The following is a 26,709-nucleotide window of genomic DNA, read 5'->3' as shown; positions in this document are numbered from 1 at the left end:
TATCATACTAGAAAGAACCTAGATTTAGAGTTGAGAACTGGGTCCAAGTCCTGGTTCCTCTACTGAGTACTATTTTATGAGCTTGATCAGGTTATGAACTGTATCTACCTCAAGTTTTCTCTTTGATACTCTGGCTACCTGCAGGGTTTGGGGGAAGAATGAGAGCTTTGCTAGTTGTAGCTGACTATATATAATGGTCATTGTTCTTACATATTTGTTTTAGCTATATCAGAGGCATTTTGCTCATAGCAGTTTAAAAGAGTGCTACTAAATTATTTTAGGAGTTGGGTAAATACTAAATCTAGTTTTATGTCTCTCTGTTCACTTGGGTGCCTTTTTTAAAAGAAGTACACTAATTCACTAATTTCTTAGATTGTTTTAATTTACAGCATATCTCCAGTGGAGAATTAATTTGCTTTTATTATAGGAATGTTGGGCGTTCTGGGTTTTTTTCCAGAGAAGTCTCTCTCGTATTATTCCTCTCTATATTTAACGTGGCATGATCTCATTCCTCAGTGGCAGTACTCATGCCATCTTTACTTCTCTTAATTTTAGCTAACATGCTTGAATCAAAGTCCTTTGAGGTAGAACTCAAAGATGCTGAACCTGACATTATTGAACAACTTGTGGAATTTGCTTATACTGCTAGGTAAGTTAAGAAGGATTATTTCTGTTGTGTAGGAGTAAGGTTGGGATCTATCAAAGCATTGTAACAAATCATTGTGTTCCAGATTCTTCAGAATGAAAAACTTGAAGGTTTTTCCAGGGGTGGGGGGAGGGGGTTGTGTAGCTAGGAGTGGAGAGTTGAAGAGTTGAAGATCCTCTGTCATACTAACTCAAGGACTGAAAAGTTTAATTGTTTGCTTAATTTCAGGGCTAGTGGGATACAATCTACAGTAGCATTATTTCAATAAAACATTATAGGAAATTAATATTTACTTTAACTTATCTGCAGAATTTCTGTGAATAGCAACAACGTTCAGTCTTTATTAGATGCAGCAAACCAGTACCAGATTGAACCTGTGAAGAAAATGTGTGTTGATTTTTTGAAAGAACAAGTTGATGCTTCAAATTGTCTTGGTAAGCAATCAGATTCCTATTTTTGTTGTTGTTGTTAATCCTCACCCAGATATTTTTTCCACTAATTTTTTTAGGGAGAGTGGGAGGGAGATGGGAAAGGGGGAAGGAGAGAAATATCAATGTGAGAGAGACACATTGATTGGTTGCCTCCCACACAACCCCAACCAGGGCCGAGGATCAAACCTCCAACTCTTTGGTGTGCGGGCCAACGCTCTTGCCAGGCTAATTTCCTTTTTTTTTAAAAAAAAAAACTTTTAATGTGTATTTTAGTAAAGAAAAAAAAAAAACTGTGGTTATCCGTATTCTCATTTAATCTTAAAGACATTGTTCACTAGAAATTTTTCTAGTAATACATTTGCAGAAGAGCCTAGGGAAGTTTATATTAACTTGGGCAGCAGTGAGCTCATTAAATACTGTATCAATATATTCCCAAATATAAAGTAGCTTTAGTAATGAGTTTTTGTTTTTCTGGACAAGGAGTTAGGATTGCATCTGGTGGTGGTGTGTGATATATGATAACATAAATATGACTGTTTACCTTTGTGAAGCCCTTATGATTACTGTGGTCTGTCACAGATAAGGAAACTGAGGTTATGTAATTTGCTGAAGTCATATAGCTGGTATGTGGAGGAGTTGGGGTTGGAATTCAAGTAATCTTATCCTTAACTACACATTTCTGCCTCTTCACACTGTCAGATATGCTAACTATTGTATACTAGAAGACTTAAAAATCCTAGACTGTAAATTAAGATACTAATCAAGGGACTACTATAGTGCTCCATTAATAGAGTATTTTGTGTTTGATACTAGGTGAAGCAGAGGAGGTTGATAGAGTTTTTTTAGAATGAGGAGTGGTATGCTTTCCACTGGGAGATCATGCTTAGCAGCACATGAATGAACATCCAGGTCCTTGTAATTAAACTTTCTTGCCCTTGCTGTGATTCAGAGGGGAAGAGGATCAGGGTAGGAGTCTAGGAAAGAAAGCAGAACCAAGGACAGTAGAAAGAGAGGCCTGGGAATTCAGCCAATGCAAAGATTTTTTTGACCCACAGGAGAAGATGAGGGGTGCTGATGACAAGAAGCCAAAGCCTGGGGCACAGGGCTCCTGGAGATGCACGAGGAGTTTTGCAAGCCTCCTGTGTTCCCCTTTTCTAGGCTCCCCTCCTCCTAGACAGTTTCCTGACTTCATCTGGCACACACTCCCACTGTGAGCACAGAGAAAAAGATCTTAGAAGGCAGGTAGAAAGGAAGCGGAGTAAATTTTATAGAGGGATAAAAGCTAGGCAAAGGGGATGAGAAGGAGATTGTTTCTGGTTTCCAGGAAAGGAACTGAACCAGATAGAACAGGAGGGGAAACAGCTGTGCAGGTGAATATACTAATGACATTTTTTTAAGGTAGCCATTGGTTTACATAGTGCAAAGATCCCTATCTTAGGAAATAGAAGGCCAGCCTTCATTTCCAATAGACACTCTGGGATGAGTCCCTCTGTTTCTCTGGGCCATAATTAGGGGCTCCATTTATCAATAAGATTTATAATTATGAGATTTATTTCCCTTATATAAGTAAATATGCTCAAAAATATAAAGAAGGATTTTAAAGATTTAGAAGATGATAAGCTAAAATATGTTTCCCTAACTCCTAGCACTCTAAATTTCATTCTGGAATGATTCATCTCGAATGTAGGGAGTGGATGTGGCAGTACAAAGCATAGTGTGTAACCTGAAGCAAGTTTGTGCTAACTACATCTTAAGCTTTGGGCTTCCGAGGAGACCATTTAAGAGTTTTACCTCTGGATGCCTTCTGTCATCATTGATTACATAGCTGGGAGGAAGGTCCTAGCAGCCTAGAAGGGAGCCTGGGGCAAAGACAGTGACCCAGCCAGTTGAGCCAAGTGCAGCTACTCAGTAACCCAGGGAAGTGCTCCAGCCTGCTTTCTTTTTAACCCTGAATATGGCTCTCCCTGCAAGCCAGTTGGAGAACTCCTGTCTTATTTTTCATCACTTACCAATTTCTGCTGCCCAGAAGCCCCCAACAATCTGACTTCTGTGAATGCTAAAGGAATTCATGACAGCTGATGGAATTAGGCAAAGGTCATACGTACAAAGTTGAAGGAAACCCAGTGATTTGAGGGACGGGAACTCAAGCTAAACAGCCAAAATGAATGGCTCCTATAGCCAAGTTTAATGTAAGAAATGGAGGAGAACTAAAAATAGAAAGGATGCATTTGACAGTGGGGTGGGGTGGGGAGGGTGATTGTCCATGAAATTCAATTGAATTAAAAAAAAGTAGAATGGAATACCAAAAATTTAAAGGTCAATCAGGAAATTGCCTCATGATACAAAACAAAAATGCAAAGAAATGGAAACGATTATTGAGAAGATAAAAGACAAGGAAAGAAGATCCAAGGACAATAATTTGAAGTAGGGATTTCAGAAGGAACAGATGGAGAAACAGTAATAACTTAATGAGAGTCTGAGTACACAATCCCTCTAAAATTTTGCAGTGTTTTCCCAGATTTTATCAGTCATCTTGGTCATGCCTAATATGAGCTTTTTTCTCATCTGTTTTAAACATCAAGATTAGTTTTCATAGGAACAACTACTTTTCACATTTATATTTTGTTCCTTTGTGTGGTATTTAATTAGGTTGCATAATTGCAACAAATTCAACTGCCAAAAACTAGTCAGTAAACAAATACTGATTCTTGGTGAAAACATCACCTGATGGGAACATACGTGTATAGATGTAACCGACTGCTCACCATGAAAATCTCCCATGCTATGCATTAGTCAGCACATTTATAAAATGACAAGTTTAGCCTGGCCAGTGTGGCTCAGTGGTTGAGCGTCAGACCCATGCATCAAGAGGTTGCCGGTTCAATTCCCAGTCAGGGGCACATGCCCAGGTTTTAGGCCACATCCCCAGTGTTGGGCATGTAGGAGGTAGCCAACCAATGTTCTCTCATCTGTGTTTCCATCTCTCTCCCTCTCCCTTCCTCTCTCTCTAAAATTAATTAAAAAAAAATAAAATGACAAGTTTTTATTTGCAGCATCAATTATGAGGGCCTATATGGTATAAATATGAAAGCTTCAAAACTCATTATCTGAAGACAACATGAAGTTGAAACATGGAAAATCAAGATAATGAACTGAAAAAATTTACCTCGTGACTTTGAAGGGAGACCACATACAATAATTAATTATTTTATTTAGGAGAGAGTTTGGCAAATATTTTCTCTAAAGGGCGAGATAGTATTTTATTTTATTTTTTTTTATCCTTACCCAAGGACATTTTTGCATTTATCTTCAGATAGAGCAGGAGGGAGAAAGAGAGAGAGAGAAACATCAATGTGAGAGAGACACATCGAATGGTTGCCACCTACACGACCCCAACTGGGGCCGGGGACAAACTGCAACTGAGGTATGTGCCCTTAGCAGGAATTGAACCCGGGCCTCTCAGGTCCACGGCTGACGCTCTAACCACTGAGCAATACTGGCCAGGGTGTGAGATAGTGCTTTAGGCCTATGTCACATGTGGTCCTTGTCGCTCTTCCTTGTCCTCCTTCTCCTATTCCCTTTCCTTCCCCTCTCCGCTGCCTCCCCTACCCCTCCTTCTTCCTATTTGCCCTATTTTTTTTTTTTTTACACCACTTCAAAAATATAAAAAAATATTCTTAGCTGCTGACCCTTTAGCTGAATGTGGGCTGGATTTAACCCGTGAACAGTTAGTACTTTGTAGATTCTTGATAATGTAACATTAATAATCAATTACTAACTTATCTCCCAAACAAAAATTAAAATAGCTAGGAAAAGGCTGAATGGGAAATTTAGGGTTTCTATGAAGAAAATTGTATAATTATATTGACAATAAAAAATCTGAATAAATGGAGATATGCCATGTTCCTAAGTGGAGCTCCTCCAGATTGCAGAGCAGGCGTTGTCCCCAAAGTAATTTAAAAATTAAGTGTAATCTTAGCTAAAATCGCATCAAAAATTTTAAAGTAGAATGTGTTAAGCTTATTTTAAAATTAATATGCAACAGAAATTATTTAACAATAGCCAAGAAAAGTTTGGAAAAATGTTGAAGGGGGCTTGTCCTAGAAAATATCAAAATCAACCATACATAAGATGACATAAAAGAAATCAGTGGAACAAAAGAATCCAGATTATGAAATTCATATTTTATCCTTAACGTAGGTTTAGGTTTTTTGGGTTTTTTTTTTTAAATAATTTTTCTATTCATTTTCTTCTGTGTTCAGGTATAAGTGTGCTAGCAGAGTGTCTGGACTGTCCTGAATTAAAAGCAACTGCAGATGACTTTATTCATCAGCATTTTACTGAAGTTTATAAAACTGATGAATTTCTACAACTTGATGTCAAGCGAGTTACACATCTCCTCAACCAGGACACTCTGACTGTGAGAGCAGAGGATCAGGTGACTAAATTGCCTTCTCACATTTTTTCTTGGTAAAAATGTCATTATTGATCTCTTATGCTTCATATTGGGATACATGGCAAGGAAAAGAATCATAATTAGGAGAGAATGTGTTTTTTACATTAAACAGAGTATTCCAAAATCTGTTTCATAGGAAAAGTAAGTCTTGGGTGCTTGTAAGGGCTGGCTATGGTAGAGATAAAGCTATTGGGTACCATGGTAGGCAAAACAGTGCCTCCCCCAAAGATGTCTATATCCTAATCCCCGGAAAATATGAATAGGTTAAGGATCTTGAGATGAGGAAATCATCCCAGTGTGCCCCATGTAATCATAAGGGTCCTTAAATGTGGAAAATGAAGGCCGAAGAGTCAGTGTCAGGGTGATGTGATGTGAGAAAGGCTTGGCTGGCCATTGCTTACTCTGGAGATAGAGGAAGGGGCTGCAAGCCAAGAAGTGCAAGTGGCTGCTAGATCTGGCCAAGGCAAGAAGTGGTTTCTCCTCTAGAGCCTTCAGGCAGCCCTGCTGACACTTTGTTATAGCCCAGTGTGACCCATATTGGACTCTGGCCTTCAAAACTACACTGTCAAAGGTGTAAGCTGGGTAGAGGTATTTGGGAATGAGGTGTGGTAACACCTTGATATGCAGACATTCACATAAACCCTCTTCGCAGTCCCACGTCCTTCCTTGTATTTTAAGCCAGTAAGTTTGTGGTAATTTGTTAACAGCACCAATAGAAAACTAATAGAGATACTGTAAGAGTATAGGTTTTGAGTTGTTTTTGTTCTAAATATAAAAGGTTTGCACTGAGCCATGTTCTTTTGTCCAGTCTTCTTCATGGCCCAGAGTATTAGTTTGCAAGTTCACAGTTTGGACCTGGAGGACCTGACTAGACAAAAAGAAAAAGTTCAGTTCTTTGGTCAAAATTAACTGATTATATGCAGAATGGAAAGAGAAGAAAAGGTAACTTTAGACTGAGGAAACCTGACAAACACTACCTACAGGTGGTCAAACCTAACAAATACTGCCTATAGGTTAACATCGTCAGTGATACGTCATTGTTGCTAGCATATACCCTTGATATAATGTAATGGGAACGGAATGTCACCTCTGTGGTGTTCCTCCCAAAAATCTACAATCCTAGTTTAACAATGAGAAAAACATCAGATAAACCCAAATTGAGGGAAAGTCTACAAAATACCTGACCAGAACTCAAAACTGTGAAAGTCATCAAAAACAAAAGTTTGAGAAAATTTCATAGTCTAGAAGAGCCTAAGATGACATAATAACTAAATGTAATGTGGGATCCTTTATGGGGTTGGGACAGAAAAAGAAAATTGGATAAAAACTAAAGGAATTGTTTACAAGTATGGACGTCAGTTAATAATAATGTATCAATGTTGGTTCATTAGTTGTAACAGGAGTATCATATTAATATAACATTTTAACAACTGGGTGTTTGGGAACTCTGAACTATCTTTGTACCTTTTCTGTAAATCTAAAACTGTTCCAAAAGAAAGCTTATTTAAACAAAATAGATCAATTCCTATAAAAAAAAAAAAAATTAACCAACTCAGGGAGATCAGAGAACTTAGGCCTTATTACCACCAACCCAAAATTAACAAATTTAACTAGCTCAGGTATCTATGTGGTAGATATGTGTGTATATGAAATAATGTTTGTTTTCAGTGTGTTTAAACTGTGATTTGTTAATCAAATTATGTTAATAAACTTGGACTTGTTTGGTACAGTTAAATGAATGCCACAGTATTGTTTTGGAAAACAGTTCTTATTTTTAAAATCCTGTAATTTATTTTCTAAATATAGAATTTGTATATTATCAAGTTTTCTGGAAAGCAGATAAGTCTGTCATTTCACAATTCAGGAATATTAGATTGAAATAAAATCATAGGTTACCTTCACATCTTTTGGGATGATGGAAGGCCTCTTAGGAAATTAACGTATTTTCCTGTTACCAAATGGACATATATTAAAACTATCATTGACCAATCGTTTTGTTATTGTTTTTTCAGTAGAAATATGCATCATATCTCCTTCCAAAAAGCAAGTGATCGTTTGTTTTTAAAAATTATAAATTCAACATTCTCTCTGTCACTACATTATGTAGTAATAATTAGTTCTAAAAAACATGTTACCTGAAAGAATCACTAGAGCAGCATGTAAACTGTTCTGAAGTATAGGCAAGTCTTTGAGGATGAAAGCAAATATCTGAATAAAATATTGGGAATACGTGGTTATGAGATTCTTCTCCTTCAATGTAAGAATAAATCTAGGTAATTGGAAATGTTCCTGCCATCTAAGAACTTTACTATGCTGTCTTTCCCCCCTTAGGTTTATGATGCCGCAGTCAGGTGGTTGAAATACGATGAACCTAATCGCCAGCCATTTATGGTTGATATCCTTGCTAAAGTCAGGTTTCCTCTTATATCAAAGAATTTCTTAAGTAAAACAGTACAAGCTGAACCACTTATTCAAGACAATCCTGAATGCCTTAAGATGGTGATAAGTAAGTTGCCTTAATATCTATTTATAACCTGATCATGTAACCAGTTTTTCATGGGCTTCAAAAACCCTTTAAATGAATCAGACTCAGTAGCCAGGGAGAAACATTCAAGACTTTGCTCTTCCATATAATTAATCCATTGGGATTCTCAGCTGTCTACTTGGAGGGGACTTAACCACAGCCCTTATTTATAAGGACATGTGTGATAGAATGTAAGAGGGTGTGTGTGTGTGTGTGTGTGTGTGTACTTAATGCGAGAGGGTGTTTGTGTGTGTGTGTGTGTGTGTGTGTGTGTGTGTGTGTGTATACTTAATGCTTTGTCTCCTTTTGTGTACGATAACTTTCATGTACTTTGTTTCTAGTATTTCCTTTGTTATTTTATTTAGCCAAAGAGTGTACTGTGTTCACATTTTCTTTCATAAACAGCTTTGTTTTTGTTTTTGTTTTGGCCTGACGCTAATAATTGCCACATTTTTTTCATTTACTTAGTTTTTCTTTACTTGCAGGCTAAGTCCCAACCCCTTTGTAAAATGCCACTTGATAAAATTGACTGTACAATTAAACAATCTTTTACCTTTATTTTAGTTCTTGGAAATATCCTTCATAGATCTTCCTCTGCCTGTCCCAATGTGGACTGTTTGCTCTCTAGGCCTAAGGCACAATTTCTATCCTTGGGCTTCCCTTCTCAGCCATCCTGGGGTGTCCTTTTACTCCTCTCCTATGTTAGATCTGCTGTCTGCCTAGACCCCAGGTCTTCCTCTTTCTTAATTCTCTCTGTGTGATAGAGCGTATCCCCAGAGGTTTCTGAGAAAGAGTATACAGTCAGTAAATATTTGGAGCCTTGACAAATCTCATATCTTTATTTACCATAAGATTGAGCAATAGTTCGTTATACTTGTTATAGAATTATGTTGAAAACCCTGTTCAGTTAGAATTTTGAGGGCATTGCTCCATCATTTACTAGCTTCCAGCTTTACTTTTGAGAAATCTGATGCCAATCTGATCCTTTATTTCTCTTTGTAAACATATAAAGTCTTCTATTTTTTGTCCCTGATATTTTGAAATATCACAATAATGTATGTTGGTGTGCATCTTTTTTTATTTTTTTATTTTTTTAATTTATTTATTTTTGTTACAGATGTTTTTCTTTTTCTCCCCCATTGACTCCCTCCTCCCACTCTCACCACCCCCTCCCAGCAATATTGTCTATGTCTTTGTTTACACATACATGTATAAAAGTTCTGTGGTTTATCTCTTCTCTTCCCCCACATCCACCTCTTCTGAAGTTTGTCAGTCTGCACCCCACTTCCATGTCTCTGGGTCTATTTTGTTCCTCAGCTTGTTTTTGTTCATTATATTTTACAAATGAGTGAGATCATATGATATTTGTCTTTCTCTGATTGGCTTGTTTCACTTAGGATAATACTCTCCAGGTCCTTTCATGCTCCAGACAAGACATACAAATGGCCAAGAGACATATGAAAAAATGTTCAGTGTCACTAATCATCAGAGAGATGCAAATTAAAACGACTATGAGGTATCACCTCACACCTGTCAGAATGGCTGCCATCAACAAATCATCACACAACAAGAGCTGGCCAGGGTGTGGAGAAAAGGAGACTCTAGTACACTGCTGGTGGGAATGCAGACTGATGCAGCCACTATGGAAAACAATATGGTGTTACCTCAAAAAATTAAAAATTGAACTGCTATTTGATCCAGTGATCCCAATTCTAGGAATATACTCTAAGAAGCCTGAAACACCAATCAGAAACAATATATGTACCCCTGTGTTCATAGCAGCACTATTTACAATTGCTAAGATCTAGAAACAGCCCAAGGGTCCATCAGTAGATGAGTGGATCAAAAAGCTGTGATACATAAATACAATGGAATTCTATGCAGCTGTAAGAAAGAAAAATCTCTTATCCTTTTTTTTTTTTTAATCCTCACCCAAGTATATATTTCTATTTTTCTTCAGATGGAGGGAGGGAAAGAGAGAGAGGGGAAGAGAGAAAGAAACATTGATGTGAGAGAGATACATTGACTGGTTGCCTCCCACACAACCTCGAACAGGGACAGGGACCAACTGCAACTGAGGTACGTGCCCTTGACCAGAATTGAGCCCGCAACTCATTGGTCCATGGGCTGATGTTCTAACTGCTAAGCCAAACCTGCCAGGGCTTTTTTTTTTTTATTATTATCTTGGGTATTCTCTCTTGTCAGCCTCAGATTTCTCAGTTTTCTACTATTGGTAGTGTGATTCTTCAGCAATTGAGTCTCTCTTCTTATCCATCTTTGCCTCTTTGTTCTGTCTTCTGGTAGTTTTCCTTAATTTTTATTTCAGCTCTTTTTAATTTCTGTGAGCTTTTACTTATTCTCTAATTTCTTATTTCATATCTATAATATCTTATTCTAAAATAGTATTATAGTGCCTTTGATTTTTCTTGTCTGCATTTTCTGTATTGCTTTTGAACATTTTTCTCTTTTTGTTGTTCTTGGAAACTTTTCTTAAATGTTTGGTTTTATTGTGAATCATATAAGAGTGAGCTATTATAAAACTGATAGGATAAGTCTGTATATGTGAGTGGGCTTCTCAGTTCTTGGGCAAACTAAGGTAATCGTCGTAGCCAGATAATTTTTAAATGGGACAGCAGTATAGATTTCAATTAATACAGGCATACCTTGTCTTATTGTGCTTCTTGGATGTTGGGTTTTTTTACAAATTGAAGGCAAGACCCTCCACCAGCAAAAAAATTATGACTGGCTTTATTGCAATACTTGCTTTATTGTGGTGGTCTGGAACTGAACCTGCAGCATCTCTGACGTGTGCCTGTATGTAATGAGCAAGAAAGCTCCTAGTAGAAGGTAGCTGGAACCTACTTTGAACCTTACATTGTTATTGGTCCTTCATCTGGACATTTTGTTTAAGGTGTAGCTAGTTTCAGGCACAGAGTTAAGGAAATAAAAGAGAACTGAGCGCTTTCATGCCTGCCTAACGCATCCTTCTCAAGAGTAATAAGGTTGAGTGTCCTAACTATTAAGTAGTATCACTTCCCCTTGCGCCATAATTTGGAAGTTAAGAAAAATTTTCGTTAAATAGAAATACATTTTTTTTAAAGACTTGGATATTTGAATCCAGTTAAGGCGTTAAGGGAAAAAGAGAAAAGGGTATCTATGACTCAAGGACATAGCCTTGTTAATATCTACATTTAAGGGGTGGTAGGCGGAAAAGAACCAGGGAAGAAGAATTCACGGAGCTGCTTAAACCAAAGACTGGTGTGTTGAAAACCAAGGTGTAGAGTTGTAAGAAGTAGAACATAGGTGGCCACTAGTCTCTTAAATGCAGAGAGATGATAGAAAATTGGGACCAATAAGATGTTTCTATATTAGGGCTTTTCATCTTTTCATTTCATACATGTTAATGTCAGGTTTTTTGCTATGCCTCATTCCCAAACTGTATTATACTTCTGGCCTTAGCATTTCATTGGGCAGAGGCTGCACCTGTTTCCTCATGCATGGTGGGAGCTGTTGAAGACAACTAGCCATTTGTAGTCAAGTATAGTATTTAGTTCTGATGTGGATTCTGAATTGATTTAGAAACAGGATAGCAGGACTATTCCAGAAATCCAACCAAGTATAGGGATTAGGCTCTTGAGGTCTTATTGTTTATTACATTTTTTAAAAATAAAGAGCAATGAGTTCTAAAATTTTATGACTAAACATAAGCAGCTGAGAGTCTTTGAGATTTTGGGGCCTGGGCGGAGCTAAATGGAGAAAGAAGGCCTCCAGTCTCCCTTCTTCAAATTATCAGACATCTTACTGTCATCTGACTACTGCTGTCTTTTGAGAGTGGAAGAAAAAAAAAATAGACTAAATTTACACTAAAATAACTTACAACTAAAAGAAAATCAGTTATAAAATAAAAATGAAGAACACAGTCAGAGCCACCACAAAGGGCCTGACCAAGTTCTTAACGTAGAATTTGCAAATGACAATACTTGACTCTCACAGGAATAAATCCCAAAGGAATAAGCCTAAGGAGCAAGAAGTTCCTCAGGGAAAGGGGCCAGAGTGTTTGTCCCCAGCCCTGCCCTTAGAGAGAAAATGCCTATCAATAAAGGAGGCACAGTTCATGCTTCCTTTAGGGGTCAACACAGTTGGCCACAGTCAGCCACTTTACCCAGTGGCCTGTTCCCTCCTGTCTCTCCTTCCATGCTACCTGTCTTCTCTTGTTGGGAATATTGTGTCCTTAGATTTCAAATTATACCTGTGATCTGTGTAGAGCCCTTGTAGAAACTCAAACCCCAGAGTTTCTGATTTAAAAGGACTGGGGCAGTGTTCCGTAATTTGGATTTCTAACAAGTTTCCAGGGAAGCATACTTTAAGAACCACTGTCTTAGACCCTTAGAGCAGAATGGGTGGCGGTGAGGTCAGCAAACTATACCCCACAGGATAAATCCAGTCTTGAACTAAAAGTGGTGTTTACATTTTAAAGAACTGTAAAAAACAAGCAAATGGAGAATATGTGACAAAAACCATATGTGACCTGCAAAATCTAGAATATTTACTGTTTGGTCCTTTACAGAAAAAGTTTGTAAACCCTTGAGCATGCATGAGAGCCTCGGTCCCTGAGGTTTACAGCTGTTCTAATGCCACGTGCTTCTAATCAAAGTCTTAAATGGAAGGAAATGCTAATTATTGATATTGATTTTCATGCACTCAAAAACTCTTCTCTTAACCTGTCTTCTGCCTCTTCTAAAGAAAGACCCAATACAACCTGATGAACAGAAGTGTTCTGCATGTGTTGAAAGTTATTTACATTATTTTATTTTTGGATCAATAATACTGTGCAGCACATACAATTCAAAAGGTATAAAAGAGTATATAATGAAAAGTAGGTCTTTTTGATACCCTTATTCCCTACCCTCTTCTTCCAAAGGTTGTCTTGAGTTTGTGAATACACATTTATTTACATATGCTTATATAAATTACATATATAAATATGCATTTATATATGCATAAAATATAAATTTTTAAAAACCAATGATATCACACTGTATACTCTTCTACATCTTGCTTTTTTGCATTCCACATTATTTCTTGGACACCATTCCATGTCTACATATTCATCCTTCTTCAGTCTTTTTAACAGCCACATATACTATTCCGTTGTATGGGTATACCATATATATATATTTTTTTTTATCCTCACTTGAGGTGATTTTTCCATTTTTTTGTTCAGATAGAGCAGAAGGGAGAGAGAGGGAGAGAGACAGAAACATCAACGTGAAAGGGACACATCGAGTGGCTGCCACCCACAAACCCAACCAGGGCTGGGGACAAATTGCAACCGAGGTGCGCACCCCTAGCAGGAACTGAACCCAGGTCTCTCCGGACCTCAGGCTGATGCTCTAACCGCTGAGCCAAACCAGCCAGGGCGGTATACCATAATTGTTTTTATTTTTTATTTTTTTTATCTTCACCTGAGGACATTTTTCCATTTTTTTGTTCAGATAGAGTGGGCGGGAGAGAGAGGAAGAGAGAGAGAGAGACATCGATGTGAAAGGGACACATCGAGTGGCTGCCACCCGCACGACCCAACCAGGGCCGGGGAGAAACTGCAACCGAGGTACATGCCCTTAGCGGGAACCGAACCCAGGGCTCTCTGGACCACAGGCCACCGCTCTAACCGCTGAGCCAAACCGGCCAGGGCAATATATCATAATTTTTAACCATTGACCTGACAGTGAACTAACTATAGGTTGATAAGAGGAGTTACTGGTTCAAGGGTGTGTGCGTTTGTAATTTCCGTGGATCACGCTGTATTGGCTTCCAGATAGTTTGTACTCATCCACACCCCCACCAGCATTGGAGGGGAGTGCTGCTTCTCCACACCTTCCCCTGTGTTGCAGACAGTTTTGTCTTGGCCAGTCTGATAAGAGAAAAAATATGATTTTAAGTTGTATTTCTCCAACTTGAGTATCTTTTCAGATGTTTAAGAGTTATTTGTAGTTAGTTCTTTTTCTGTGAACTGTGTTCAGATACTTAATCTAACTCTATTTCTGGTCGTAATCTTATTAATTAATAGGGTATCTTTTTGTCATTGTCTTTTTTGTTTGTTTGTTTGCCATGTTGTAATTTAACTTAAAATCTATGTAGTTAAGTCTGAATTTTTTTTTTATGGCGTCTATGTCTTTTGTTGTTGTTGTTGTTGTTGTTTTATCCTCACCCGAGGACATTTTTTTGCATTTATCTTCAGATAGAGCAAGAGGGAGAGAGGAAGGAAGAGAGAGAGAGAAATATCAACATGAGAGAGACACATCGAGTGACTGCCACCCACTTGACCCCAACCGGGTGTTTGGGGCCGGGGACAAACTGCAACTGAGGTATATGCCCTAAACGGGAACCAAACCCAGGACTCTCTGGTCCTCGGGCCAATGCTCTAACTGCTGAGCCAAACTGACCAGGGCTGGCTTCTATATCTTTTGTCTTTTCTTAGGCTTCCCAGTTCTGGGCCTAATTTTTTTTAACTATCCTATTTTTTTTTTTTTTTTAGTATGTTTATAAGATTTTTTGCAAATTCAGATACTCTATTAATTTTTAATTTTCTTTAGAGTAAATATGAGGTGGGGTAAAATTTTTTTCTCCATATCATTGTTTAACATCATTTATTGAACAATCTTTTTCTGAAATAACACCTTAGAAGTTTTTGTTAAACAGCCATTGACAAAATCAAGAAATTGCTAAAGAATCATATCAATTACAATAGTTCTGAAGCCTCACAGTATTTTAGTATCATCTAACGCAGTACTTCTCAAAATTTAATGTGTGCCTTACATACCTTGATATTTTGTTAAAAATGCAGAATCCGATTCAGTAGGTTTAGGGTAAGTTCTGTAATTCAATTCTAACAAGCTCCCTGTTGCTGAAGCTGCTGGTCCTTGAACCAATGATATGTTTACTGATTTTAGAGAGACGGGAAGGGAGAGAGGGAGGGAAAGAGGAAGGAAAGAAGGGAGGGAGGGAAGGAAACATTGATCAGTGGCCTCCCATACGAACCATGACTGGGAATCGAACTCAAACCCTTTCTGGTGCACGGAACAGTGCTCCAACCAATTGAGCAACCTGGCCAGGGCTTTGAACTACATTTTGAGTGGTAATACCAGCGCCTGGGCCCAAACACCAGAGATTTTGATTAGTCTGTGGTATGGCCCAGGCTTGGTTTCAGAGATTTCATAGGTGATTTCTAATGTACATTTAATATTGAGAACCGCCGGGTTAGATCGGAATTTCAGTAATTGTATTTTAGCAGCTATTGCTTGAAGAGCCAGATAATTCACTGGTATGTAGTAAGTGAGTGGGGCAATCAGCATAATGGTAATTGCTGAGAATAATAAATTGATTAGATCCTCATACATTTCTCCTGTCTCTTCCCCCTCACTCTTTCCTTAAATGCTATAGAGGGATGGTAGAAAAAGAAGTTACACAAATAAAAGCACTATTATGTTTGGGTGCCCCCCCCCCCCCCCCCCCCCCCCCCGCAGCAAAGCATTAATGCACCTGCAGTTCTTAAAGAGCTGCCGTGTATTTTTCTACAGGTGGAATGAGGTACCATCTCCTGTCTCCAGAGGATCGGGAGGAACTGGTGGAAGGCACAAGGCCCAGAAGAAAGAAACATGACTACCGCATAGCCCTGTTTGGAGGCTCTCAACCACAGTCTTGTAGATATTTTAATCCAAAGGTAATTAATTTTTCTTGTTTTCTTTCTGAAAGCTTTGAGCACATAGACACTCACCTACCACCAGTAGTAATAACTCATGTCTGTAGAGATGTTACTGTTTATGGTATTCCTTCACATCCCTTATGAGATACTAGTTATCTTCATTTTACAGATTAGGAAACTGAGGTTTAGGCAGATTACAAATGTTTCCATAATTGCTCTGGAGTTCCTGCACAGTAACCACTGTCAAAGAAATGGAACACTGGTTTTCCCATCTTACCTCATTTTGTTAGCAACCCCTTGTTTCCTTATATGCCATTTTCAGTGAATATCTGCTTCTGGAGTGTATGTGGGTTTTTGTTTTTGTTTAGTAATTATGTTTTAATATAAAATAATACATAGTCATTTTAGAAAAGCTGGAAAGTCACAAAGAAAAAAGATAAAATCACCTTTAATGCAACCATCTAGAAATGATCACCAATTTTAATGTATTTTCTAGTACATGTGCCAGTTGGGCCAGCAGAGCCTGAGTCAGGTCTAGGGACACAATTTTTAAAATAGATTACTAATTATAACCTTAATAGAGTCCACTCACATTTCTACCTCCTGTTTCTTAGACCTGTTTTTTTGGCTGTGGGGGAATAATACAATATTTTGCTCATACTACATGCATTGCTGGGACAGAGCAGGTACCACATTCCTGAAAGATAGCATCCCAACCTTCCAAGTCCATAACTGGTGTTGAGTCTAAGCCCTTTCATTATTTTTTAGGCCTATTTTTGGTTGATGATAGATACCTGAAGTCCACAGCATCCTGTTGACATCAGGATACTTGTCTGATCTTTTTCACTGAAGTGGGCCCTTGGAGGTGTTGTGTATGATACTGTAGTGGTGATGTACAAGGCACTTATAAAAACACATGGTTGTGGTGTTAAGAGTGCAAAAGACTACAAAGGTCAGTCCAAATCCAGAGTAAGTATCAGTTCCAGTGAGGGCAGGGCATTGTCCCCTCAACCATGGAAAGGTCCCAGTGTAGTTAGCCTGGTGTTAAGTAACTCACTGGTTCCCTCAAGGTGTGGTAACAAATCAAGGGCTTACCATTGGCCAATATTGCTGACCAAGTGGGTGCTGGCCAGTAGTGGATAGCCACATTGATCTTAGTTTGAGGGTGTTCAGTAGCCTCTATAGCCACTGGTGGTGCAAGCCTCTCATTGTTGCTACTGTGGTCACTCATAAGGCCATAGAGCAAGTATCAGATTGGGGAAGGAAGATATAGATGCAGCCCTATCCACATGATGATTAAGAAACTGCTGCAATTTTGGGCACTCTGGAAAGAATTCATATTGGACACAAATTTGTGTCCTTTCTAGATAGCCATCTACTTTATCTTTTCCCAGCTCTTCTTGTCAGCAGTCTTACATTCTTTCTTATTTCAGGTCTACATCCCATTTGGGTAAACCATTCACCACTGTCTAAGAATTGATTAAAAAGCTGACCACAGGTTTTCCATCCTGAAAAGTGTAATGGACAATAAAAGAAACTGCTTGAAATTTTGTCAAATCAGAATATGTTTCTTCTGTATTATTCTTCAGTACCATCCCTGCAGGGACTGTGATGCTTTAGCAGTCCATTTTTGGCTAGTACTATCACAAATGAACCATGCTCCATCTCTCAAATTTGTCAGCTAATTTATAAGGACTGCCTCCATGAAGACATAACCCTGGTTGAGGGGAAAAGCCTACTGGGTAAGGGTTGTAATTAGCCTGTTTGGGTATTCTGTGCCTTTGGACATTCATAAGCCCAGTCTTATGTTTACATATCAGATTACTGGTTAAATGCATGCTATTTATGATTTGGTAGATCAGATAAACTTCAAAAAGGATTAATGATATGGTCATCTGGATTCCCGGTGTCAGGCATTTGCTGTCTGTTAGAACCTAGTGGCCAGCCATGAGCTGTTTACTGAGAAAATGGTACCTGCTTAGCCCTGGCTGGTGTGGCTCAGTTGGTTGAGCATCATCCTGTGCACCAAGAGGTTGCCAGTTTGATTCCTAATCTGGGTTGTGGGCTCGATCCCCAATAGGGGCCATGTAGAAGGCAGCTGAGCGATGTTTCTCTCTCTGTCTCCCTCTCCCTTCCTCTTTCTAAAGTAAATTAAAACTTATTTTATTTATTTATTTATTTTATCCTCACCCAAGGACATTTTGCCATCTTTTGTACAGATAGAGTGGGAGGGAGAGAGAGAGAGAGAAACATCGACATGAAAGGGACACATCGAGTGGCTGCCACCTGCACGACCAACCAGGGCCGGGGACAAACTGCAACTGAAGAACGTGCCCTTAGCGGGAACCGAACCCGGGTCTCTCCGGACCGCAGGCCGACGCTCTAACCGCTGAGCCAAACTGGCCAGGGCTAAAACTTCTTTTTAATGGTACCTGCTTAAAGTAGGTTGGCTTGCTCAAAAATCCCAGGACCATGCTCTGTGATCATATTGGGACATGCTTCAAGTTATATGCAGCATCCTGGTCAGCATCCTGATGCCCCAGGATCGCAGTGTAGCCTGAGCAGCCGAGCCGTACTCCTGTAGCCTGTCCCACTTCAGAGCATTCTCCTGTTATAAGTTTTACTTGCAATTGGCACCTTTTTGGTGTACCCAATAAAAGTATAAAAGTAGGACACAGGATATGTATCATCTGTAATATATAGGAGATTCTTAGGGCAGCAAGCTATCCTTCATTTCCAAGGGGTTATACCAACATGCAATAATCAGGGCTTGCCAAACTTGTCCTATGAAGGAGCAGATAACATCTTCAGCTTTGTAGACTAAATAGTCTGTGCTGAAACTGTTCAGCTCTGATGTTGTAGTGGGAAATCAGCCCTAAGCAACACATAAATAAATGGGCAAACAAAACTTTGTTTGCAGAAACTGGCAGAAGGCTGGATTTGGCATAGCAGGCCATGTCTAGGGACTTTGAAATGACCAACACTGTATTCTAGAATAACTTCTGTCCTGTCAAGCACTGATCTTACCAATACATACAGGAAGGATCCTTTCCATTCCCTGTTCTCCAGAACCGATGAGTATTATGAGCATCAATATAGGAGACCAGCATGTGACTGGCTGCCTTTGGGAAGATGACATAGACCAGGGCTCCTGCAGCTTTGATTATGGCATACAGCTAGAGAGTGAAAAGATCCTCAAGGTCAAACAATGAAGTAATTTTATTTTTGCCAATTGAAAAGAAATTTCATCTAATGGTCTGAGTAGACAGTAACAGAAATATTCATCAGCCAGTGTGTTAGCTATATGCCCAGTTTTAGTGGTTATTTCAGTCTGGTCCAATAAGACTACATCTGGCCTGGCTGCAACAGAGCTGCCATTCCTGGCAGTTCCTCCTCTATTTTGGTAGAGAAGGAGACCTGCAACTGCTTCTCCTTCTTATAATACTTAACATCATAATGCATAGAGTAAATATGCTGCCAGATATCAAAAAGACCTCTTCAAGGAAGGAAGATTAGGTTAGACTGGCTAAATACTATCATATTTGGGCTGTCTCTGTTGGGCTGCTCTCAGCTCATACATCTATCACAGATCCTTTCTCCATCTCTAGAATGTAGGCTGATATTTTTTACTAAAGACATTTGGCTTCCCTTCTCAGAAGACTGGGTACTAGCAGGTCCCATGAGACTTCATGGCCTGTGCAGTACAATCCAATAAGCATAGTGTCATTGTACTTAAGAGGTTGTTACACCTGCACATCTATTTCATATCGGGTAAGGTTAAGACAATTGACACTTTGGTGGCTTTTTAATTTCAGTGTTTTTAAAATTTTCAGGATCCTTTGAGTCAAGAATAGAAAATTTGTAAATATACTCTTTTTCCCAGCAAAAAGCTTAAATCATAGGAATTTAGTTGTAATGTCATGACCACAGCTTTCAGGTGTTAATAATAGTGATACCTCCACCTGTTTCCCAAAGCCTAACTGTAGTTGAATTTGATAATTATAAAGACTTAAACATGTTTTGGTAGTAATATTTTATCTTAAAGTAAAATAGATAGCTATTTTCATATACAGAGGGACAAGGAGAATCCTGATTCCATTTAGGAGACAGTGAGCATGGTTTCTAGAGTAAGGTAAATGTGAAATGACTCTTAGCCCTTTGTTTTTTGGTCTGTAGTTTTAACACTTTTCTTGATTTTTTTTTTTTTTTTTTTTTTTTATTGGACAGTTGAAAAGAGATATATATTCTGCACCAGCCTGGAGGTGAGACTGTAACTTCAGAATTCTCATTTGATGTCTTATCTTGCTCTTATAGATGGCCTATACTCACTGCTATACTTACAGCCTTCAACCACAAATTTTTAGAATTCCAGTGGAAAAATTCAAATAATTGAGGAAATAACTACCAATAAAAACATCCTCATTTCATCAATTCTGTCCTATTCCTTGAAACTAACACTATTAGAATCTCATTACATTATTTATTAAACATTTCTCTTAGAAGTACCAGCCCTTTTTGCTATAAAACTTTATCTTTAAAATTTTGCACCATTTACTATTATTTGTATTTAATATTTTAATATGAGGTGATTAGTCTCTATTCTGTCTAATATTAAAACAATTTGGGAGGCTGATTTCATAATAAATTATTATTTACCTTGAATCTCCCAAAGTGAACATTATTTTATTATTCAAGTGGACTGCATAATAAGTACTATATAGGAATTGTTTTATTTTAAAGTTCTTGAACTTAATATTTTCACAAATCTTAAAATGGTTTTAACTGTCATTAAAGGGGACCCATTTTTGTGTGTTCTCTACCAGCCAAAAATGATCATTTTTATTGAACTGATCTCCTTCAAAGGGGAAAATTTAAGCATTATTACTTAATTGAATTATCTAGAATTAGGCCAGTATCCCTGTAAACTATTATCTTTAGATATTCTTTGGATATCACTGGTGAGAGGAGGCAAATATTTGTATTAATTAATGGCTGATTGAAAAATGACAAGATAGAGAATCTTAATATATTTTCTGAAAATTGACAGAAAAGGAAGTCTTGGGTCGCTGTATTGAATTGAAATGATATTGTTCTTGTTATAGTCTTTTTATAAAGCCTGCTGAGCCTCCCCTTTCCCACCTGTACCTGTTGGGTTTTTTTTAAGTTTTCAAGTGCTTAGTGATTACTAAAAGAGTTATTTGTCTGTATCCAGTGCTCTACTCTCTTAGTATTGGTGTTCTCAAATAGAAGCATGGGAATGTCTTATAATATTGATGCCCAAATAAAAGTTGACTTAATTGACCAGTTTTTATTTGGACTGTTCTTGTCAATGAAGTGATGAGCTCTGAGGACTTAGAACCTTGTAAGGGTCTTGGCTCACCACTTCCGTTTGGTGGAGACATAGGAGACTATGACCAGAGAAAAGGGGATTCTGCATATTTCTTGTCAAAACAAGCAAGGGGTAAGACCACAGGGTGAGGGCCAGAGCCTGAAAATTATAAAACAAAACCATAGGATGCCATGTTATATGGAGCCACGAGGTCCAGAAGGTTTACCCTGAGTACATTTTCTTACTCAGAACTCTGACGTAGAGGATTCATCACTGAGATTAGTGTCTGGCCCAGTGTGGGTACAGGCACACCTCATGTTATGTGCTTCGCTTCATTATGCTTCACAGACATTGCGTGTGTTCTTTTTCTGTTTACAAATTGTAGACTACACCCTCCACCAGCAAAAAAGATTGCAGACTGCTTTATTGCGACACTCACTTTATTGCAATGGTCTGGAAGCAAACCCATGATATCTCTGAGATAGGCTGTGTTCAAGTTTGTTAAGGTGAATGAACCAGTATAACTTTATATAACATTTCACAGGCAGTTTTGTCAGTTAGTTTTATAGGACTGGATTTAAATATAGATTGCCCCTAAATCAAAAGACATGGAGAGAGGGAGGGAGGGAGGGAAAGAGAGAGAGAGAAATGAAGTTACCTTCAAGCCAGAGCACAAATTTCCTGTTGGAGATACTGTTTATGAAAGGTATCACAGTGCCTTTTCTCACAGTGTCATGGACACTTTCCCTCTTAAACAGGCCTCCATTGAGGAGACAGTCCACTCTGTGGTCAGGATGGAAATTGGCAGTTATAATGTGTTGCATAAGACTTTTAAAAACATGTGCATGAAAGAAAGTATAAACCTTAAAGGAAAATGGTGTTGCAATAAACAATTAGCAAGGTTTTTTAAAGAGTGTAACGGTAGTGTTTGCCACCAGCAAGAGTATGATAGAAGTAGTGAACTCAGGTAAAAAGGCGAGCACCGCTAAAATGATCAGGAGCACATACAGGAACAAAATGTCCAAAATGGGCAGCAGTCATCTCAGGAGGATGGGACCCACAGCTGGGGCCCCAGGGACTGACATTGCTGGAATACAAGTGTGGGTGGTCATGGGTATCCCTTAAGTTACCCTTAGTCATCAGAATAATAGGTACCCAGTGGTAAAAAAAAAAAAAAAAATTTAATGTTCTTTGCTGTTTGTGCTCAGTATTTCTCCTGCCTGATTGTTTGCAGGCAGTTTAATTAGACAAGTGGTCCTCACGTTTATATAGAAGTGGTTGAAACATGCTCTGAGGTCAATTCTCAGAAGAGCGCTCTGCCTTCCTAGAATGTCTTCCAAAACAGGAATATTGAGAGCCTTGGTTTGGTTTGGTTTGGTTTTTTCTTTCCCAGCATCTCCATAACACACCGTTTTTGTAGTTTTGTTCTAAAATCAACCTCAGCCCCTTGTACCCCACATAGGTACAATGCCTGAGGTTCCCACCTTCAGAGATCTGTTTCCTTTTGTGTTTAGTCACTGTCTCTGCAAGAAACCCGAATGACAATATGGCTAACCATGGGTGGGATGACATCAAACTCATTCTCTGTAAGCCAAGGCCAGCCATAATTATCATAAATTAACAGGTCAGTCCCCTAAAAAGGCTGGGAGAGAGCAGAAACAGACAAATCTTGTGTTGAGGTAACTGGTAGGGTGCTAGCAATGAAATACTTCCCTACTATCTCATCTATTTATTGAGCACAATATTTATGTCAGATTTCACTTTTGGCTGAGTTTCATCTCACACTTAAATTTCTGCGTAGTTCAGGTTCAAATTTTATATTTTTAGTGCTATGGTTTTAGTTTGAGAGCAGAAGGGAAGAACATTTTGTGAGCTTCTAAGGCAACAGTGATTCTTAATTAGTAATTCCCTCTGAGCTGGTCTCTGGCATCATTTCAGACTCTGCTTATTTTAACTAATCATTAACAGCTGAGAAACACCCGTTTGCATAGTCATTGTTCTTAATTATCTGTGAGCTTACAACAGCACAATCATTCCCCACCCACCCTTAACCGTGGAAGCCTTTTTTTTTTTTTTCCTAGCTACAATGCTATATTTCTTAAAGAACTTGATTTACCAGAGTATTTTCTCCTAATGACTGATCATTAAATTCCTTTCTGGACTTTGGGGTTTAATATATTTCCAGCAATATTTGTGTGACCCTGTTGAAAATGAGTGCATTTCAACATGGATTCCGCCTGTGAAATTACTTGGCATAATCATGTGTTCACTTCTGAAAAGCTAGAGTGCCCTCAGAAAAGTACTATTTGGCAGGAAGGCAGAGACTATTTCTGATCCATTCTGTAGTTGAAATCCAGCCTCATATTATAACTCTTTATGTTTTTCAGTTCTTAAAGCCTTTAATTAGTTTTAAATTTTACATTTCTATTAAAACATTTAACACTATTATAAGTATAAGAAGATGATGTTTTCTTGGTACCATACTTTTGGTACCATTTGTCTGGTTGTTGTATTTACTTTTTCTGTTAAAATAAATAAATAAAACATGCTCATTGTAGAAAATTCAAATATAGCAAAATCTAAAGGAGACCGTCATAGTTCTCCCAATATCAAAATACAGCTGTCAGTAATTAGTGAACTTCATTTAAATCCTCTCGTTTTACATATATGACATCATGCCATGCAGGCTATTTTGTAATAACATTTTTTTACTCTCAGCATTTATATAATGGCAGTATTTTTATGTCAGTGAGAATACCATCCTTTTGATGGACTGCAGAGTATTCCATCACAAGGATGTACCATAATTTGTTTAATGCCTGTCTTCTTCATGTACATTTGGCCTATTTCTCATTTTGTCCTGTTAAAATATCCCTGAGTGAAACATCCTTGTATATGCTAACTTTGTACACTGTCCAGTTTTTTCTTTAGGGTAAATTTCCAGGAATAGCAAAGGATAAAAATAGAAACTATTTAGATTTACCCAAAAAGTAGATGAAATCCTGGCCCCTGACTCCAGTTACTATTTGTTGGTTGGCCACAGGTCTCCCTGTTCCTTGCCACAGGGTCAGGAGCCATAGTGACAAGATGCACGCTGGTGTCAGTGCAATTTAAGGACAGAGCTGCAGTAAGGGACTGGTCTAAACTAAGAGTCAAGTGTCATATCTACAGTCTTAGGCCTTTAGAAGGTCAATAATGAAGGTAGCTCAGCTGGATGAGATATACTTTTCTACTAAAGTGGCTTGTCATCCAATACGAACATTCCCTAAAACATGCATCACACCAAGACCTGGGAAAAGTCCCTGTTTTCAGAGAAGCTGTGGTTTTAGTGGTTGAGCATTGTGTTTACAAGTGGTTGTGTGGGACCTCAGTGGCCATCCTGCCTATAGCCTGATTTTATAGATGAGGCTGTTCAGGTTCCCCACTGTCAAGTCAAATGCCCAGACACTGAGCCTGAAGCACAACAGGAACTAGAAGAACCCAGAATACTTCACTCCCAAAGCATTGTTCTTTCTATGCTGCCACTTAATGAGATTTTTGGAGAAGTGGGGCAGTGAAGGGTTAAGAGCACAGCTTTGGAGTCTGAGATTCACATTTAAATCTTGGATTCACCACTCTCTGACTCTGTGACCTTTGACAAGGTAGTTAACATCGCGAAGATTTAGTTTTCTTATCTATAAAATGAGAATATTGCCTCATAGGGTTATGGAGGAAATAAGATAATGTTTTAATATATTTAATCATAGTTCCTGGAAAGGGAAGTGCTCAATAATGAATAATTTAATAGTGGCTCTTTGTTATTGACACATTCTAAATCATTTGGACACACGATAATTGGATTTTAGGGCTAAAAGGGGGTTGGGGGGCTAAGATCAACTAGTTGTCTCTTTGTTTTACAGATAAGGAAGCTAACACCCGGAGAGGTTAACTGACATATGAGAGACCCACAGGTCCTTCATACAGAGCCTAGTTCAGTGCCCAAGTTTACTAGTTTCTTAGAGCTATATTCTTTGTGACCTTGTGAAATGAATGAACAAAAGTGTGTCTGTATATTTTTCATGAAACTACTTCTAGGAATGTTTTGGCATCTGACGTAAACTTGATTGTCACCATAGTTCTGTGATATTTGACAGCCCTTAGAAACTAAGATGATTTAGCCCTGGCCGGTTTGGCTCAGTGGTTGGAGTGTCGGCCCATGGACCAAAGAGTCATGGGTTTGATTCCAGTCAGTTGTGGTTCAGTCCCTGGCCCTGGTCTGGGTCTTGCAGGAGGCAACCAGTCAATGTGTCTCTCTCATGTCCGTGTTTCCCCTACCCCCATCCACACCCCTGGTCTGAAGATAAATGGAAAAATATCCTCAGATGAGAATATTTTAAAAAGAAAAAGAAACCAGGATAAGTCAGATAATGGCTTCAGAGAAAGTGATTACAATTTGGTCATCTTAAACTCAGATTGACTATTAGAGGTTTCTGCAAGAAATCTTCAAGTTGTTTACCATTTTGTTAATTATGCTTTCTTTTTTTCTAAGACCCTCATCTTCCCTAATTTTGCCTGGCTTCCTCTCAAAATGATCCAAAATAAAGTTCTTAAGTCTTAAAAATAAAAAGTATTTCTTTCATTTTGGATTTTGGTTGTCTTGATTATTAAAACCTATATCTGTAGTGTTTCTGTTTTTTGAGGACCCATGTGTTTTCAGAATACAGATTATATAAAATCAGTTCTTACTCTCAAGAAAAATAGTAGACTAATGTTTTTGCCTTGAGTCATTTGAAGAAATGTTATAGCCCCTCACCTCGGGAAGTGTTTCACCTGATACAGCTGGGGAATCACACAGGACAAGACATGATGGAGTACTCCTTCATCAGTGTAGTGGGGATTCAGAGAAAGGAAGTTGGAGAAACCAACAAAAAGAAAAGGAGTCTTGAACTTGAAAAAAGCCTCCAATGTGGTATAACGCAGCAGAGGCAAGAAAAGCTGACAAGGCCCAGGGAGGCAGGACTCTATACATGGGAGTGTCTGCATGTGTATTAGGTGCACATATGTGTGATGTGTGGAAACTTGAGAAATCCTTCTACTTATGTCTTTTCCAGGCTTTCCATTTTCCACATTTTCATATCTTCTCAGCAGCTAAATACAGAACCTCACATGGACTAGATAACCTCAATTAATTTAACTGAATTAGCCGTGACCGGTTTGGCTCAGCAGTTAGAGTGTCAGCCTGCGGTTCAGAGAGACCCAGGTTTGGTTCCTGCTAAGGGCATGTACCGCGGTTGCAGTTTGTCCCTGGCCCTGGTTGGGTCATGCAAGAGAGACACAACCACTCGATGTGTCTCTGTCACATCGATGTTTCTCTCTCTCTCTCTCCCTTCCACTCTATCTGAACAAAAAATGGAAAAATGTCCTCAGGTGAGGATTAAAAAAAAAAATTTAACTGAATTAAATTATATTTTTAGGGTAACATTTCCTGGCCCACACGCATACACTGACTCTAGTGCTATTATTCATCTATCTATTTGCTAACAGGAAAGCTGCATGTCCCTCTAGCTCGCCGGTAGCCTAGGAGTGTAAGGAGCTGAAGTAAACCTTCACCTGCAGGCCCCAGGTTGGGAGTGGTCCCA

General features: G+C 38.5%; 1 protein-coding gene across 3 annotated transcripts in view; it reads left to right on the top strand.

Annotated features, from left to right (window-relative positions):
- KLHL7 (kelch like family member 7) overlaps positions 1–26,709 on the top strand; it is a 61,016-nt gene that overhangs the window by 20,861 nt on the left and 13,446 nt on the right. For all 3 annotated transcript variants that reach the window (XM_036247337.1, XM_036247339.1, XM_036247338.1), the window contains exons 3-7: positions 556–649; positions 956–1,080; positions 5,340–5,515; positions 7,865–8,039; positions 15,638–15,780. In XM_036247337.1, the coding sequence (XP_036103230.1) occupies positions 556–649; positions 956–1,080; positions 5,340–5,515; positions 7,865–8,039; positions 15,638–15,780 (713 nt within the window). The remainder of the gene's footprint in view (positions 1–555; positions 650–955; positions 1,081–5,339; positions 5,516–7,864; positions 8,040–15,637; positions 15,781–26,709) is intronic.

This window comes from Molossus molossus, unplaced genomic scaffold (assembly GCF_014108415.1).
Source record: "Molossus molossus isolate mMolMol1 unplaced genomic scaffold, mMolMol1.p scaffold_m16_p_7, whole genome shotgun sequence".
NCBI classification, from domain to species: Eukaryota; Metazoa; Chordata; class Mammalia; order Chiroptera; family Molossidae; genus Molossus; species Molossus molossus.
Note: the sequence above shows the minus strand (reverse complement) of the source record. Positions and strands in the feature narration are given on the sequence as shown.